We start from the raw sequence: 18,204 nt of genomic DNA on the forward strand, positions 1-18,204 counted from the left end.
GCAGACGGAGAAGCCTTAGCATTGAACGGTTGTGTTGTTAAGTGCGAAGTATGGAACCCTGCGCAGACGGAGAAGCCTTAGCATTGAACGGTTGTGTTGTTAAGTGCGAAGTATGGAACCCTGCGCAGACCGGGAAGCCTTAGCATTGAACGGTTGTGTTGTTAAAGTGCCAAGTATGGAACCCTGTGCAGACAGAGAAGCCTTAGCATTGAACGGTTGTGTTGTTAAGTGCGAAGTATGGAACCCTGCGCAGACGGAGAAGCCTTAGCATTGAACGGTTGTGTTGTTAAGTGCGAAGTATGGAACCCTGCGCAGACGGAGAAGCCTTAGCATTGAACGGTTGTGTTGTTAAGTGCGAAGTATGGAACCCTGCGCAGACGGAGAAGCCTTAGCATTGAACGGTTGTGTTGTTAAAGTGCGAAGTATGGAACCCTGCGCAGACGGGGAAGCCTTAGCATTGAACGGTTGTGTTGTTAAAGCGCGAAGTATGGAACCCTGTGCAGATGGGGAAGCCTTAGCATTGAACGGTTGTGTTGTTAAAGCGCGAAGTATGGAACCCTGTGCAGACGGAGAAGCCTTAGCATTGAACGGTTGTGTTGTTAAAGTGCGAAGTATGGAACCCTGCGCAGACGGGGAAGCCTTAGCATTGAACGGTTGTGTTGTTAAAGTGCAAAGTCTCGAATCCCAGATTGACACAGCTCTACGTTTTGAGATACAAAACATATGCCATCTAATATCTACCAGTTGCCATCTGCTCGTGCATAGAAAACCAGGATAACCACATCTGAGAAACTAGAGCTGATGTAGTCTATCCAATTGTACTAGACGTAGTCTAGCCAAAGAAACTGATGTAGTCTATCCAAAGAAACTAGAGCTGATGTAGTCTATCCAATTGTACTAGATGAAGTCTATCCAAAGATAGACTACATCTTTGTAGTCTATTCAATTGTCTATTCAATTGTCTAGCTGATGTAGTCTATTCAATTGTACTAGATGTAGTCTATCCAAAGAAACGAATGTAGTCTATCCAATTGTACTAGACGTAGTCTATCCAAAGAAACTGATGTAGTCTATCCAAAGAAACTAGAGCTGATGTAGTCTATATAATTGTATTAGATGTAGTCTATCCAAAGAAAATAGAGCTGATGTATTCTATCCAATTGTACTAGACATAGTCTATCCAAAGAAACGAATGTAGTCTATCCAATTGTACTAGACGTAGTATATCCAAAGAAACTGATGTAGTCTATCCAAAGAAACTAGAGCTGATGTAGTCTATATAATTGTATTAGATGTAGTCTATCCAAAGAAACTAGAGCTGATGTAGTCTATCCAATTGTACTAGACGTAGTCTATCCAGAGAAACTAGGGCTGATGTAGTCTATCCAATTGTACTAGATGTAGTCTATCCAATTGTATTAGACATAGTCTATCCAAAGAAACTAGAGCTGATGTAGTCTATATAATTGTACTAGATGTAGTCTATCCAAAGAAACTGATCTAGTCTATCCAAAGAAACTAGAGCTGATGTAGTCTATCCAATTGTACTAGATGTAGTGTAGCCAAAGAAACTGATGTAGTCTATCAAAAGAAACTAGAGCTGATGTAGTCTATCCAATTGTACTAGTCGTAGTCTATCCAAAGAAACTGGTGCAGTCTATCCAAAGAAACTAGAGCTGATGTAGTCTATATAATTGTACTAGATGTAGTCTATCCAACTGTACTAGATGTAGTCTATCCAAAGAAACATGAGCTGATGTAGTCTATATAATTGTACTAGATGTAGTCTATCCAATTGTACTAGATGTAGTCTATCTAGAGAAACTAGGTCTGATGTAGTCTATTCAATTGTACTAGATGTAGTCTATCCAAAGAAACTGATGTAGTCTATCCAAAGAAACTAGAGCTGATGTAGTCTATCCAATTGTACTAGATGTAGTGTAGCCAAAGAAACTGATGTAGTTTCTTTTGATAAACTAGAGCTGATGTAGTCTATCCAATTGTGGGAATTGGAGTCCAAAACACCTGGAGGGCCGAAGTTTGCCCATGCCTGGTCTACACACATTTGAGGTCAAATAGTCTCTGCTTTTTCTGAATCAGAGCCCCAAATAACCCCAGGAACAGACCTAAAACCAAGACTTCAACCATGTCATCCTTCTTCTTGTCTTCTGTATGTCTTGAGGTGAGCTCCATTATCTAATCATGGTTGCCTTGGACACCTGGAATCGTCTTTCAGTTCATGCTATATTACTTTCTCTCCACGTTCATGCCTGCGTCGGCCATGCTTCTGTTGTATATGACATCACCACTCTAGAGCCTTCCTTCTAGAGGATTCCGTTCCGTGGACGATCCCACCTATATACCAGTGAGAAGGACACTGTTGAAAGAATGTCCGACCCCAAAGGTTTCGACCTCCCCGCGGTCATTTTCGACAACGGGTCTGGGCTATGCAAGGCCGGGATGGCGGGCGACAACGCCCCACGGTCCGTCATCACCTCCATCGTGGGCCGCTCCAAAGCCAAGGCCACCATGTTGGGAGCGGGCCAGAAGGAGTTCTACGTCGGAGAAGCCGCTCAGTCCAAAAGAGGAGTCTTGTCATTGAACTATCCCATCAACCACGGCATCGTGACCTCGTGGGATGACATGGAACGGATCTGGAGGCACGTCTACGAGTGCGAGTTGAGGGTCTCCTCAAGTGACCGTCCGGTGCTGCTGACGGAAGCTCCTCTGAACCCTCTCCAGAACCGGGAGAAGATGACGGAGATCATGTTCGAGCATTTCAACGTGCCGGCGTTGTACGTGGCCGTCCAGGCCACCCTGGCGCTCTACGCCTCCGCCCGCACCACCGGCATTGTCTTGGACAGCGGCGACGGCGTCACACACACCGTCCCGATCTACAACGGCTACTGCTTGCCTCACGCGGTGGCCCGGTTGGACATCGCCGGGCGGGACGTCACCGAGTACTTCATGAAGCTCCTTCTGGAGAGTGGCTACTCTTTCGTCAGCACGGCGGAGAGAGAAATCGTGAGGGACATCAAGGAGAAGCTCTGCTACGTGGCTCTGGATCCGTCCCAGGAGCTCCGAGCAAAGCCAGAGTATCTTCTGAGGGACTATAAACTTCCTGACGGGAACGTCATCCGGATCGGCAACCAGTTGTTCCGGGCCCCGGAAGCCCTCTTCGCTCCCCCGGACATCGGCATCGACGCCCCCGGCATACACCGCATGATCTTCAACAGCATCATGAAGTGCGACATCGACGTGCGGAGAGACCTGTACGGAAATATCCTCCTCTCGGGCGGGTCCACCTTGTTTTCCGGGCTGGACGAACGCGTCTTGCAGGAGATGCAGCTCCAAGTCCCCATTGGGATCGCGGTCCGGATCATCGCCCCGCCGGAGAGGAAGTACTGCACCTGGATCGGGGCCTCGATTCTGGCCTGCTTGAAAGCCTTCCAGTTCATGTGGGTCACGCTCGGCGATTACAAAGATTTTGGCCCCGGGGTGGTCCATCGGAAGTGTTTCTGAGAGTCCGCATTTGAACCTATGGCTCACATAACGTGTTTGTATATATGGACGATTTCATAGTTTTGGACGTTACTGCTAGTCAGAATGCACAAGGAAATAAATAATTTGAGCAACACCGATTGCAATTTATTATTATTATTATGATTATTATTATTATTATTGTGTGACACAGCAAACAAGATATATGCTGGATTTCATATCACAAAATCACAAGTCGAACACTTCCCAAGTGTCTAGGCCAGCTGTCAGCTCTAGTTTGTAGTGCGGTTTTCTTGTACTGATTTTTTGAGGAGTTTCTGATTTATGACTTCAATCAAAGCAGGTTCTTCACTGTGCTTTACATATTATTGTTATTATTATTATTATTATTATTATTATTATTATTATTGTATGACACAGCAAACAAGATAGATATGCTGGATTTCATATCACAAAATCACAAGTTGAACACTTCCCAAGTGTCTAGGACTGTGTGATATTGTGCAAGCTGTCAGCTCTAGTTTGTAGTGCGGTTTTCTTGTACTGATTTTTTGAGGAGTTTCTGATTTATGACTTCAATCAAAGCAGGTTCTTCACTTTGCTTTACATATTATTATTGTTATTATTATTATTATTATTATTATTATTATTATTATTATTATTATTATTGTATGTCACAGCAAACAAGATAGATATGCTGGATTTCATATCACAAAACCACAAGTCAAACACTTCCCAAGTGTCTAGGACTGTGTGATGTTGTGCCAGCTGTCAGCTCTAGTTTGTAGTGCGGTTTTCTTGTACTGATTTTTTGAGGAGTTTCTGATTTATGACTTCAATCAAAGCAGGTTCTTCACTTTGCTTTACATATTATTATTGTTATTATTATTATTATTATTATTATTATTATTATTATTGTATGACACAGCAAACAAGATAGATATGCTGGATTTCATATCACAAAACCACAAGTCAAACACTTCCCAAGTGTCTAGGACTGTGTGATGTATTTTTATTATTATTATTATTATTATTATTATTATTATTATTATTATTATTATTGTATGACACAGCAAACAAGATAGATATATCTTGATGTATTATTATTATTATTATTATTATTATTATTATTATTATTATTATATGACACAGCAAACAAGATAGATATGCTGGATTTCGTATCACAAAATCACAAGTCGAATACTTCCCATCATCATCATCATCATCATTATTATTATTATTATTATTATTATTATTATTATTATTATTATTATTATTATTATTGTATGACACAGCAAACAAGACAGATATGCTGGATTTCGTATCACAAAATCACAAGTCGAACACTTCCCATTATTATTATGGGGACTGTGTTGATGTGAGTCCTGTGCATTGTTGGGTCCTGCGGAAACCGAGTGTCGACTTCTTCCGTGACAGTTTCAGAAAACTTGTTCATTGTTGGCAGAAATGTATCCAATGGTCTAGTGATGATGTGGGAAAGTGAATAGTGGTCGTTAAAGAGCATATTCTAAGGATTATTTCTGCGTTTGATTTATTAAAATATAATAATAATAATAATAATAATAATAATAATAATAATAATAATAATAATTTTATTTTTATACCCTGCCCCATCTCCCCGGAAGGGACTTGGGGTGGCTTACATGGGGCCAAGCCCAGTCAACAACAATGAAACCGAGCAATAAAACAGATCAAATAACAATAAAAACAAGTCATAAAAAATCACATAACAAGGACAATATTATTTATTATTTTATTTTATTTTATTTACATCATTTCTACCCCGCCCTTCTCACCCGGAGGGACTCAGGGCGGCTTACAACAGTCGGCAAATTACATTGCCCAAAATACATTCAATAAAATAACGACATATTAATGAACAATAAAACAGTACCATATCAATTAAAACTCTAATTAGACTCTATAAAACCTTGAATTATAAAATTTAAAATGCACGTATAGTTAAAAGATAAAGTCTTAGGTAAAATCTGGAGAAACCTGGGCCAAAAGTGCTAGTTAATATGTCGAAATCATCAGGAAGGGGTGGATTATCCCAATTGTCGTCGCCTTCAAGGTGCTGGAAGAGGCGTAATTTCAGAGAGAAATTTCAAGCATAATCGGCTTTTCACAAGAACGTGTGGGTCACATTATTGCTTTGCTTGGCTCTCGGAAGATCTGCGAGACGCCGGTTGTGGAAACCGAGTGTCGACTTCTTCCATGACGGCTTCAGAAAACTGGTTCATCGTTGGCAGAAATGTATCCAATGGAATAGTGGTCGTTAAAGAGCACATTCTAAGGATTATTTCTGCGTTTGATTTATTAAAACATTCCCATCCAAACCCAAGTAGCGAAGGCGGAGGCATGACTTTTCATTCAACCCTCGTAGCTCCTTACTTTGCACACTTTCGGGTACCCAGTTGTTCTTGATGTGTAGTTGTTTCAAAACCACATGAGAAGTGATATCCATGTTCGTCTCTTTCATTATAAAACGGAAGACAACGATGCGATTTGAGATGGCTTTTCATTCAACAGCTTCACACTTGCCTGACCAAGACAGCGTTGCATCTTGAACTTTCTTGGACTGCAACACCCATCACCCTTTATCATCACTCCTCAAACTCTACTAGTATTTTTTTTGTTGAACATGGAAAGTCCAGAGCCTTCGTTGGTGGGATTCACAAGGTTCTCTGGATATGGGTGGACTACAACACCCATCACCCTTTATCATCACTCCTCAAACTCTACTAGTATTTTTTTGTTGAATCATGGAAGGTCCAGATCCATCGTTGGTGGGATTCACAAGGTTCTCTGGATATGGGTGGACTACAACACCCATCACCCTTTATCATCACTCCTCAAACTCTACTAGTATTTTTTTTGTTGAATCATGGAAAGTCCAGATCCATCGTTGGTGGGATTCACAAGGTCCTCTGGATATGGGTGGACTACAACACCCATCACCCTTTATCATCACTCCTCAAACTCTACTAGTATTTTTTTGTTGAATCATGGAAAGTCCAGATCCATCGTTGGTGGGATTCACAAGGTTCTCTTGATGCGGGTGGACTACAACACCCATCACCCTTTATCATCACTCCTCAAACTCTACTAGTATTTTTTTTGTTGAACATGGAAAGTCCAGAGCCTTCGTTGGTGGGATTCACAAGGTTCTCTGGATATGGGTGGACTACAACACCCATCACCCTTTATCATCACTCCTCAAACTCTACTAGTATTTTTTTGTCGGAACATGGAAAGTCCAGATCCATCGTTGGTGGGATTCACAAGGTTCTCTGGATATGGGTGGACTACAACACCCATCACCCTTTATCATCACTCCTCAAACTCTACTAGTATTTTTTTGTCGAATCATGGAAAGTCCAGAGCCTTCGTTGGTGGGATTCACAAGGTTCTCTGGATATGGGTGGACTACAACACCCATCACCCTTTATCATCACTCCTCAAACTCTACTAGTATTTTTTTGTTGAATCATGGAAGGTCCAGATCCATCGTTGGTGGGATTCACAAGGTTCTCTGGATATGGGTGGACTACAACACCCATCACCCTTTATCATCACTCCTCAAACTCTACTAGTATTTTTTTGTTGAATCATGGAAGGTCCAGATCCATCGTTGGTGGGATTCACAAGGTTCTCTGGATATGGGTGGACTACAACACCCATCACCCTTTATCATCACTCCTCAAACTCTACTAGTATTTTTTTTGTTGAACATGGAAAGTCCAGAGCCTTCGTTGGTGGGATTCACAAGGTTCTCTGGATATGGGTGGACTACAACACCCATCACCCTTTATCATCACTCCTCAAACTCTACTAGTATTTTTTTTGTTGAACATGGAAAGTCCAGATCCATCGTTGGTGGGATTCACAAGGTTCTCTGGATATGGGTGGACTACAACACCCATCACCCTTTATCATCACTCCTCAAACTCTACTAGTATTTTTTTGTTGAACATGGAAAGTCCAGATCCATCGTTGGTGGGATTCACAAGGTTCTCTGGATATGGGTGGACTACAACACCCATCACCCTTTATCATCACTCCTCAAACTCTACTAGTATTTTTTTGTTGAATCATGGAAAGTCCAGATCCATCGTTGGTGGGATTCACAAGGTTCTCTGGATATGGGTGGACTACAACACCCATCACCCTTTATCATCACTCCTCAAACTCTACTAGTATTTTTTTGTTGAATCATGGAAAGTCCAGATCCATCGTTGGTGGGATTCACAAGGTTCTCTGGATATGGGTGGACTACAACACCCATCACCCTTTATCATCACTCCTCAAACTCTACTAGTATTTTTTTGTTGAATCATGGAAAGTCCAGATCCATCGTTGGTGGGATTCACAAGGTTCTCTGGATATGGGTGGACTACAACACCCATCACCCTTTATCATCACTCCTCAAACTCTACTAGTATTTTTTTGTTGAATCATGGAAAGTCCAGATCCATCGTTGGTGGGATTCACAAGGTTCTCTGGATATGGGTGGACTACAACACCCATCACCCTTTATCATCACTCCTCAAACTCTACTAGTATTTTTGTTGTTGAACATGGAAAGTCCAGAGCCTTCGTTGGTGGGATTCACAAGGTTCTCTGGATATGGGTGGACTACAACACCCATCACCCTTTATCATCACTCCTCAAACTCTACTAGTATTTTTTTGTCGAATCATGGAAAGTCCAGATCCATCGTTGGTGGGATTCACAAGGTTCTCTGGATATGGGTGGACTACAACACCCATCACCCTTTATCATCACTCCTCAAACTCTACTAGTATTTTTTTGTTGAACATGGAAAGTCCAGATCCATCGTTGGTGGGATTCACAAGGTTCTCTGGATATGGGTGGACTACAACACCCATCACCCTTTATCATCACTCCTCAAACTCTACTAGTATTTTTTTGTTGAATCATGGAAAGTCCAGATCCATCGTTGGTGGGATTCACAAGGTTCTCTGGATATGGGTGGACTACAACACCCATCACCCTTTATCATCACTCCTCAAACTCTACTAGTATTTTTTTGTTGAATCATGGAAGGTCCAGATCCATCGTTGGTGGGATTCACAAGGTTCTCTGGATATGGGTGGACTACAACACCCATCACCCTTTATCATCACTCCTCAAACTCTACTAGTATTTTTTTGTTGAATCATGGAAAGTCCAGATCCATCGTTGGTGGGATTCACAAGGTTCTCTGGATATGGGTGGACTACAACACCCATCACCCTTTATCATCACTCCTCAAACTCTACTAGTATTTTTTTGTTGAACATGGAAAGTCCAGAGCCTTCGTTGGTGGGATTCACAAGGTTCTCTGGATATGGGTGGACTACAACACCCATCACCCTTTATCATCACTCCTCAAACTCTACTAGTATTTTTTTTGTTGAACATGGAAAGTCCAGATCCATCGTTGGTGGGATTCACAAGGTTCTCTGGATATGGGTGGACTACAACACCCATCACCCTTTATCATCACTCCTCAAACTCTACTAGTATTTTTTTTGTTGAACATGGAAAGTCCAGATCCATCGTTGGTGGGATTCACAAGGTTCTCTGGATATGGGTGGACTACAACACCCATCACCCTTTATCATCACTCCTCAAACTCTACTAGTATTTTTTTGTTGAACATGAAAAGTCCAGATCCATCGTTGGTGGGATTCACAAGGTTCTCTGGATATGGGTGGACTACAACACCCATCACCCTTTATCATCACTCCTCAAACTCTATTAGTATTTTTTTGTTGAATCATGGAAAGTCCAGATCCATCGTTGGTGGGATTCACAAGGTTCTCTGGATATGGGTGGACTACAACACCCATCACCCTTTATCATTACTCCTCAAACTCTACTAGTATTTTTTTGTTGAATCATGGAAAGTCCAGAGCCTTCGTTGGTGGGATTCACAAGGTTCTCGTAGTCCACCCACCTCAAACACTTGAATAATGAAAGGTTCGCTTGGTCCAGATGCACATCAGATGTCATGGAGAAGTAGCCCTCTCTCAGACTCAGCTTAGGGTCCGAGAGGAACTATTGTTATTAATATTAATATTAATTAATTAATATTAATTAATTTAAATGAAAGCAAGCATTGTGACCGTGCAGCTTTCTCTTTCGTGTTGGCTTTCGTTTCGTCAGAAAATGTCACGGTACTAAACGAATAGACGAATGAAACAAACACAACGAATACTGTGCACATGCCTAATATATATATTATATATATACTAGCTGTGCCCAGCCACGCGTTGCTACAACACCTACCATCACTCCTCAAACTCTATTAGTATTTTTTTGTTGAATCATAGAAAGTCCAGAGCCTTTGTTGGTGGGATTCACAAGGTTCTCTGGATATGGGTGGACTACAACATCCACCACCCTTTATCATTACTCCTCAAACTCTACTAGTATTTTTTTTGTTGAACATGGAAAGTCCAGAGCCTTTGTTGGTGGGATTCACAAGGTTCTCTGGATATGGGTGGACTACAACATCCACCACCCTTTATCATTACTCCTCAAACTCTACTAGAGATTCACACTTGCTTGACCAAGACAGCGTTGCATCCTGAACTTTCTGGTTTCCTAGAGATCGCACAAAACAATTGCCCATTGAGCAACCTCACCCATTGTGAAGTACGGACATGAGTTTCTGGGTGCCTCAGGTGAGAGGCTGATACCATTCGTGTTGCAGGACCAGGTTGAGGATGAAAGTAAGATGTCGGAAGACATGCTCTTGAATTTTCAAGACTCTCGTTTCGGTTCCGTGCTGTTTTCGGTGGTGGTTTGAAATGGTTCACCAACGGGACGGATTCAAGACCAGGGTCTTCAGCGTGCCGGCGGTCATCATCGACAACGGCTCCGGGCTGTGCAAGGCCGGGGTCTCGGGAGAGGTCGGTCCGCGGCACGTCATCGCCTCCATCGTCGGCTGCCCCAAGAGCAAGTTGTCGCTTTCCCGAGCCAGAGAGAGAGAATGTTACGTCGGGAACGAGGCTCAAGACCGGCGAGAGACTCTCTCGTTGCGATACCCCATCGAGAACGGCATCATTATGTCGTGGGACGATATGGAGCAGGTCTGGAAGCACATCTACGACAAAGGTTTAGGAATCAAAGCCTTCGAGAGGCCGGTGTTGATGACTGAGTCTCCGCTGAACCCAAAGGAGGATAGAGCCAAAATTACTCAAGTGATGTTCGAACACTTCAAAGTCCCGGCTTTTTACCTCTCTATCGCGGCCATATTGTCTCTCTACGCGTCCGCACGTTACACCGGGATCGTCATGGACAGCGGCTTTGGGGCAACTCACGTGGTACCCGTCTACGAGGGATATTGTTTACCCCACGCTGTCACCAGGCTAGACATCGGTGGTCGGGATATCACCGAATTCCTCCGAAACCTGCTTCTCGACAAGAGACACTACTTCAGGATTTTCCCAGAAGGCCACAACATTGTGGAAGACATCAAAGTGAAGTTGTGTTTCGTGGCTCCGGATGCATTCGGACGTTCGGAGGCCTCCGTCAAGGAGTACCAGCTCCCGGACGGGAACCGGATCAAAATCGACGAGCCGCTCTTCCTCGCGCCGGAGATCCTTTTCACGCCCAGCAACGTCAACCGAGGCGGGTACGGGATCCACAAAATGATCGCCAAGAGCATCAAGAAGTGCGACCCCAGCGTCCGAAACGCGCTCTACGGGAACGTCTTGCTCGCCGGAGGCTCCTCGCTGTTTCCCGGGTTGGACGAGAGGGTCTTCAAAGGGCTCGAGACGCAAGTGCCCCAAGGCGTCCCCATCAAGGTCATCGCCCCACCGGATCGGTGGTTCTCCACGTGGATCGGGGCCTCCATCGTGACGTCGCTGAGCACCTTTAAGCAGATGTGGGTCACCGCCGCCGACTACAGAGAATTCGGGCCCAACATCGTGCACAGGCGGTGCTTTTGAAGAGGATTCGGGGACAGGAGAAGAATTGACGAGAAGTAAGAGCTTAGAGGTAGTTCGAAAATGATACGTTTGCCTCTTTGAAAGGGTGAAATAAAAATGCTTTTACGTGGGATTTGTCGTGCATTTCCTTGGCCAACTACGTCGTGGTTGTAGCAACACACCTTAGCAATTAGGCATGTGCATTCGAGGGAAACCTTGTTCCATTTCGTGTCCCAGCTTTCGTTGGAGGCTCCGATCTGTTTTTTAATAATAATAATAATATAATAATTTTATTTTATACCCCGCCCCATCTCCCCGAAGGGACTCGGGGCGGCTTACATGGGGCCAAGCCCAAACATCAACAATATAAAAACAAAGCAATAAAACAATAATAATAATAATATAATAATAATAATAATAATAATAATAATAATATAATATTATTTTTATACCCCGCCCCATCTCCCCGAAGGGACTCGGGGCGGCTTACATGGGGCCAAGCCCGAACATCAACAATATAAAAACAAAGCAATAAAACAATATAATAATAATAATAATAATAATAATAATAATAATAATAATAATAACTTTATTTTTATACCCCGCCCCATCTCCCCGAAGGGACTCGGGGCGGCTTACATGGGGCCAAGCCCGAACATCAACAATATAAAAACAAAGCAATAAAACAATAATATAATAATAATAATAATAATAATAATAATAACTTTATTTTTATACCCCACCCCATCTCCCCGAAGGGACTCGGGGCGGCTTACATGGGGCCAAGCCCAAACATCAACAATATAAAAACAAAGCAATAAAACAATAATATAATAATAATAATAATAATAATAATAATAACTTTATTTTTATACCCCGCCCCATCTCCCCGAAGGGACTCGGGGCGGCTTACATGGGGCCAAGCCCAAACATCAACAATATAAAAACAAAGCAATAAAACAATAATATAATAATAATAATAATAATAATAATAATAATAATAACTTTATTTTTATACCCCACCCCATCTCCCCGAAGGGACTTGGGGCGGCTTACATGGGGCCAAGCCCGAACATCAACAATATAAAAACAAAGCAATAAAACAATAATATAATAATAATAATAATAATAATAATAATAATAATAATAATAATAATAATAACTTTATTTTTATACCCCGCCCCATCTCCCCGAAGGGACTCGGGGCGGCTTACATGGGGCCAAGCCCGAACATCAACAATATAAAAGCAAAGCAATAAAACAATAATAATATAATAATAATAATAATAATAATAATAATAATAACTTTATTTTTATACCCCGCCTCTATCTCCCCAAAGGGGACTCAGGGCGGCTTACATGGGGCCAGGCCCGAATAAAAACAATAGCAATATAAAACACAACAATAGACCAAAAAAATGCACAATTATAAAAATTTAAACAAACGAAACAACAACAATAAAAACAGGTCATAAAATCACATACAAAAAAACTATAATGATAAAATCTTGGCTTGGCTCCAAAAGATACTGGGCCGAAAGTGCAAATTATATCAGTATTTGTGAGCCTTTTGAAATTGGGAGGGTTATTTGGGGTTCTTTCATTTCACGTCCCGGAAATCGGACCACTGGCTTCCCATTCCCAGCCTGCATTTTTCTTCCCTGCTTTTTGTACTCTAGAGTAAGAGGCGCTCGGCTGTAGGTCCTGGCAGGCACACGTGCTTTCCGGGCTTGCTTGCACGCCCCGTTACACATGCATTCTCCTTGGAAAGAGATTGTGTTTTGGTGGGGCATGCAAGGAGGCCCGGAAAGTGGGACAACTTCCAGGGCCTGCAGCCAAGCGCCTCTTACTCTAGAGGAGAAACAGGTGCCAGGGAAGAAGAATGCAGGCCAGTATGGGGAGCCAGTGGTCCGATTTCCGGGACCTGAAATGAAAGAACCAAAAATAACCTTCCCAATTTCTCTAGAGTAAGAGGCGCTCTTCTGTAGGCCCCGGCAGGCACACTGGCTTCCCATTCCCAGCCTGCATTTTTCTTCCCTGGCACCTGCTTTTTGTACTCTAGAGTAAGAGGCGCTCAGCTGTAGGACATGGCAGGCACACGTGATTTCCGGGCTTGCTTGCACGCCCCGTTACACATGCATTCTCCTTGGAAAGAGAGTGCATGTGTGGTGGAGCATGCAAGGAGGCCCAGAAAGTGGGACACCTGTCAGTGCCTGCAGCTGAGCGCCTCTTACTCTAGAGCAGTGGTTCTCACCCTGATACTTTTGGCCTTCAACTCCTAGAAATCCTAACAGCTGGTAAACTGGCTGGGATTTCTGGGAATTGTAGGCCAAAAACATCTTGGGACTCCAAGTTGAGAACCACTAGAGTAAGAGGTGCTTGGCTGCAGGCCCTGGCATGAATCCCATCGGGTGAGAAAAGCGGAGTAGAAGTGTTGTAAATAAATGAATAAATAAACCACTACTCTAGAGTAAGAGACACTCAGTTGCAGGTGTGCTTCAAGCATGCCTGTCTGCACGCTCTGTCACGCATGTCCCACCACACTCTCTGAGAGTGCATGTGTGTCAGGGCGTGCAAGCAGACCTGGAGTGTGCCTGCAGCTGAGCTCCAAACCTGCCTGCCTGCACACCCTGCCACATACGCATTCTCTTTCCAAGGCAAGTTCGGATGCACACGAAAGCAGGATTTTTTGTGTGTGTATATTATTCAATATATTTATGCTGTTGTTTTTGTAAATTGTGTTAGTCGGGCCTTGCCCCTTGTGAGCCGCCCCGAGTCCCCGCGGGGAGAAGGTGGCAGGGTATAAATAAAGTTTTATTATTATTTTATTATGACACAGCAAACAAGATAGATATGCTGGATTTCATATCACAAAATCACTTATTATTATTATTATTATTATTATTATTATTATTATTATTATTTAATAGGCCTTCATGTTGAGCGGGGGGAACAATGTAAACATGTGTCACCAATGGAAAAGGTTCTGAATGTGTGTATAATTTTACGTCGCACTATTTACAACGATTCTGAAAATAATAATAATTTTAAAAAATTAAAACGTTGAGCAGACTTTCGTGCTTCCGAAGAAACAGAAGTCACGAAAGAAACGATCGAAACGAATTTTGTGCACATGTCTATTATCTACTTTGATGCGACTTATTGATTCGTTCTCCCTTTGTGACGTCACAGAGCTTTTGTGAGGTCACCTGAATCCTAATCTCCATGGGATACGCAAGGTAGATTTGTTTGGTGTGTCCATAGTGTCTGGCGAGGCTTTCTGAATGTGAGTGACAACGTCCTTGGAGACAAGAGGATGGTTCGGGCCAACATCTCACTCGGATGGTTGCGAACATAATGTTCCGCTCGATATTTGTGCTCGTTTTGGAGATGGGCCAATCCTGTGAACTTTCTTCCTCGAGACGGGAATAGAAAGGGGACAATTAGTCCATTTTTGATCCTCTTGGTTGTTCTCGGAGAAGAACCATTTTGGTCTACAGCCTATACAACATGCTTGTATGTAACATAAATCACTAGCGAAAGGAATATCTCCTTTTATGACGCCTAGGAATCTAGAATATTGACAGCCAAGTGTTCTGTTCGATCGGAGCACGAAGGCTTTAGAGGTTGGAAGCGAGTGAAGATTTCCGAGTGAAGATGTCTCATCCAAGGACAAGAGCGCTCCCGGCTGTCATTATCGACAACGGATCTGGGTTGTGCAAGGCGGGCGTTTCCGGAGAGCAGGCGCCACGGACCGTGGTGGCTTCCGTCGTGGGCTACCCCAAATCGAAAGCCATTATGTTCGGCCCGGTGCAGAGGCAGTACTACGTCGGGAGAGAAGCCCACGCCAAGAGAGGGATCTTGTCGTTCAAATACCCGATCGAGCACGGAATCGTGACCTCCTGGGACGACATGGAGAAGATCTGGAGCTACATCTACAGCCGCGGACTCCGGATGAGGGCCCAGGATAGGCCGGCGTTGTTGACCGAGACCCCCATGAACCCCGCGTCCAACCGGGAAAAAATGACCGAAGTCATGTTCGAGCATTTCCAAGTCCCCGCGTTATACGTTGGCTTGCAACCACTGATGGCTCTCTACGCTTCGGCGCGGACGACGGGTCTAGTCCTAGACAGCGGCGACGGCGTCACCGTGACGGTCCCGATCTACAAAGGCCATTGCTTGCTCCACGCCATTTCGAGGATTAATTTCGCCGGGCGGGATATCACCAAATATTTAGCCACGCTTCTCTTGGAAACCGGGCACAGCTTCCTGAGCTCCTCGGAGCAGGAGATCGTCAAGGACATCAAGGAGAACCTGTGCTACGTCTCGTTGGAGCCCAACAACGAGACGGAGAAAAGCGTGGTCCATACTTATACCCTCCCCGACGGGAGTCCGGTCAAGATCGGCGAGCAGCTCTACAAAGCTCCGGAGTGTCTTTTCCGCCCGACGGATGTGGGAATCACGGCTCCGGGGATCCAACAAATGATCTTGGAGAGCATTTCCCGATGCGACGGGAGCATCCACCAGGACATGTGGAAGAACATCGTCGTCGCGGGCGGATCCACCCTGTTTGCGGGGCTCAGCGAAAGACTTCTGAAAGAGCTCCACGCCCGGGCTCCGAAAAGGATGTTGCCCAACGTCGAGGCCCCCGAGGATCGGATGCACTCGGTCTGGATCGGCGCGTCGGTGCTCACCAGCTTGCCCTCGTTCCAGGAGCGTTGGGTCACCCAGAAGGAGTACAAAGAAGTGGGCTCCACCGTGCTGCAGAAGAAATGCATCTGAGAAGAATAAACGACCAACCAGAGAGGCCGAAAAAAAATTAATAATAATAATAATTAGTCGATTGGAACAGCTAGGGAGTGGCTAGTAAACCTTTTCACAAAGAATCAATGTGTTTCGGATTTATTACGAGGTCGGAAGTGGTCCCTTGTGTGCTTGGCGAAAGAAAGAGCCCTTGTTCGTTATATGTTCACGACCCTTTTATAGATATAGACTAGCTTTGCCCGGCCACGCGTTGCTGTGGCTTATGGGAATCCTTTGTTGGCCAGGTGGAATAGCAGTGAATAGCCTTGCAGTCTCAAAGCCTGGCCGTTTTCTGGAGTACCTGGAGCTTTTTGTTGTATGAAGGTAGAGGCATGGATGAGGGGTTGTGCTGCCAAGTTTAGTGTTTCTGGGATGTGTAGTTTTGTTGTTTTGTGCTAGGCCGAGATGTCATTACCCTTTTATATATATATATATAGGGGTCGGGGGTGTTGAAAAATACTGGAACAGCATTGTTTGTTTGCTGAAACTGTTAAAACTCCAGAGAGCAAACCACCTCGGCTCCCGTGCCCTTGGGCCTTGGCTCGTTGCCATTCGCCGTAAATTTTGAGAGGTTGTGCCGATGTCCCCGCACCGCAACACACACACACACACAAGCGCATACAAACAAGTATAAGCCGAGGGTGGTAAATTTCAGAAATAAAAACAGATACGAATAGAATTACATTCATTGAGGCACCAGTAGGTTAAATGTTTTTGATTATTTACATCAAGCTCAAATTTAAGATAAGACTGTCCAACTCTGATCAAATCATGATTCTCATCTTCTGCTTATGTATCCTTTAAATAATAATAATAGAGTAAAATAGTACATGTAATAATAATAATAATAATAATAATAATAATAATAATAATAATAATAATAATAATTACAGGAAAATAATACATGTAGTAATAAATAGAGTAAAATAATAAATGCAATAATAATAATAAGATCAGAGTGAAATAATAAATGTATTAACAATAATAATAAAAACTAGAGTAAAATAAATGCAATAGTAGCAACAATAATAGAGAAAAATAATAAATGTAATCATACCAATAATAATAGAGAAAAATAATAAATGTAATCATACCAATAATAATAGAGAAAAATAATAAATGTAATCATACCAATAATAATAGAGAAAAATAATAAAGGTAATCATACCAATAATAATAGAGAAAAATAATAAAGGTAATCATACCAATAATAATAGAGAAAAATAATAAATGTAATCATACCAATAATAATAGAGAAAAATAATAAATGTAATCATACCAATAATAACAGAGAAAAATAATAAATGTAATCATACCAATAATAACAGAGAAAAATAATGAATGTAATCATACCAATAATAATAGAGAAAAATAATAAATGTAATCATACCAATAATAATAGAGAAAAATAATAAATGTAATCATACCAATAATAATAGAGAAAAATAATAAATGTAATCATACCAATAATAACAGAGAAAAATAATAAATGTAATCATACCAATAATAATAGAGAAAAATAATAAATGTAATCATACCAATAATAATAGAGAAAAATAATAAATGTAATCATACCAATAATAACAGAGAAAAATAATAAATGTAATCATACCAATAATAATAGAGAAAAATAATAAATGTAATAATACTAATAATAATGCCATTAGACATACAACATGTATAGACAGACACAGAGGCAATGTAACATTTTTTCCAGCTTCATGAGGCTATGCTCGATTCCGGCCACAGGGGGGCGCTGCTGCTTCATCGTCCACTGTGACACCCGAGCCCTTGATGGTAGTACTTCCTCGTTCTTTCTGCAAACTTCTGGAAGTTTCTATGGTCCAGGTCCATCATCGGTGGAGGTCACAGCTGGACATTTTCTATGGTGACGTAAAATAGTTAAATTAGCCTCCCTGCATAAAGCGGTACCTAA

The 18,204-nt window shown here is 42.6% G+C and overlaps 3 protein-coding genes across 3 annotated transcripts; all 3 read left to right on the top strand.

Moving 5' to 3' along the window:
* The first annotated feature begins 2,187 nt into the window (after positions 1-2,187).
* Positions 2,188-3,637, top strand: LOC134294492 (uncharacterized). The gene has a single exon (XM_062965789.1). The coding sequence runs from the start codon at positions 2,389-2,391 to the stop codon at positions 3,520-3,522; it is 1,134 nt and encodes a 377-aa protein (XP_062821859.1). The 5' UTR covers positions 2,188-2,388; the 3' UTR covers positions 3,523-3,637.
* Positions 3,638-10,196: 6,559 nt separating this feature from the next.
* Positions 10,197-11,598, top strand: LOC100561148 (actin-related protein T2). The gene has a single exon (XM_003230687.3). The coding sequence runs from the start codon at positions 10,344-10,346 to the stop codon at positions 11,484-11,486; it is 1,143 nt and encodes a 380-aa protein (XP_003230735.1). The 5' UTR covers positions 10,197-10,343; the 3' UTR covers positions 11,487-11,598.
* Positions 11,599-14,829: 3,231 nt separating this feature from the next.
* On the top strand, positions 14,830-16,349 carry LOC100560951 (uncharacterized). Its single transcript, XM_003230686.4, has one exon. The coding sequence runs from the start codon at positions 15,123-15,125 to the stop codon at positions 16,245-16,247; it is 1,125 nt and encodes a 374-aa protein (XP_003230734.2). The 5' UTR covers positions 14,830-15,122; the 3' UTR covers positions 16,248-16,349.
* Positions 16,350-18,204: the final 1,855 nt, after the last annotated feature.

The sequence above is a fragment of the Anolis carolinensis genome, unplaced genomic scaffold (genome assembly GCF_035594765.1).
Source record: "Anolis carolinensis isolate JA03-04 unplaced genomic scaffold, rAnoCar3.1.pri scaffold_15, whole genome shotgun sequence".
Lineage (NCBI taxonomy): Eukaryota > Metazoa > Chordata > Lepidosauria > Squamata > Dactyloidae > Anolis > Anolis carolinensis.

What these genes read in the sequence shown, in the direction of transcription:
- LOC100560951 (XM_003230686.4), top strand. Translation starts at nt 15,123, where the DNA reads ATGTCTCATCCAAGGACAAGAGCGCTCCCGGCTGTCATTATCGACAAC.
- LOC100561148 (XM_003230687.3), top strand. Translation starts at nt 10,344, where the DNA reads ATGGTTCACCAACGGGACGGATTCAAGACCAGGGTCTTCAGCGTGCCG.
- LOC134294492 (XM_062965789.1), top strand. Translation starts at nt 2,389, where the DNA reads ATGTCCGACCCCAAAGGTTTCGACCTCCCCGCGGTCATTTTCGACAAC.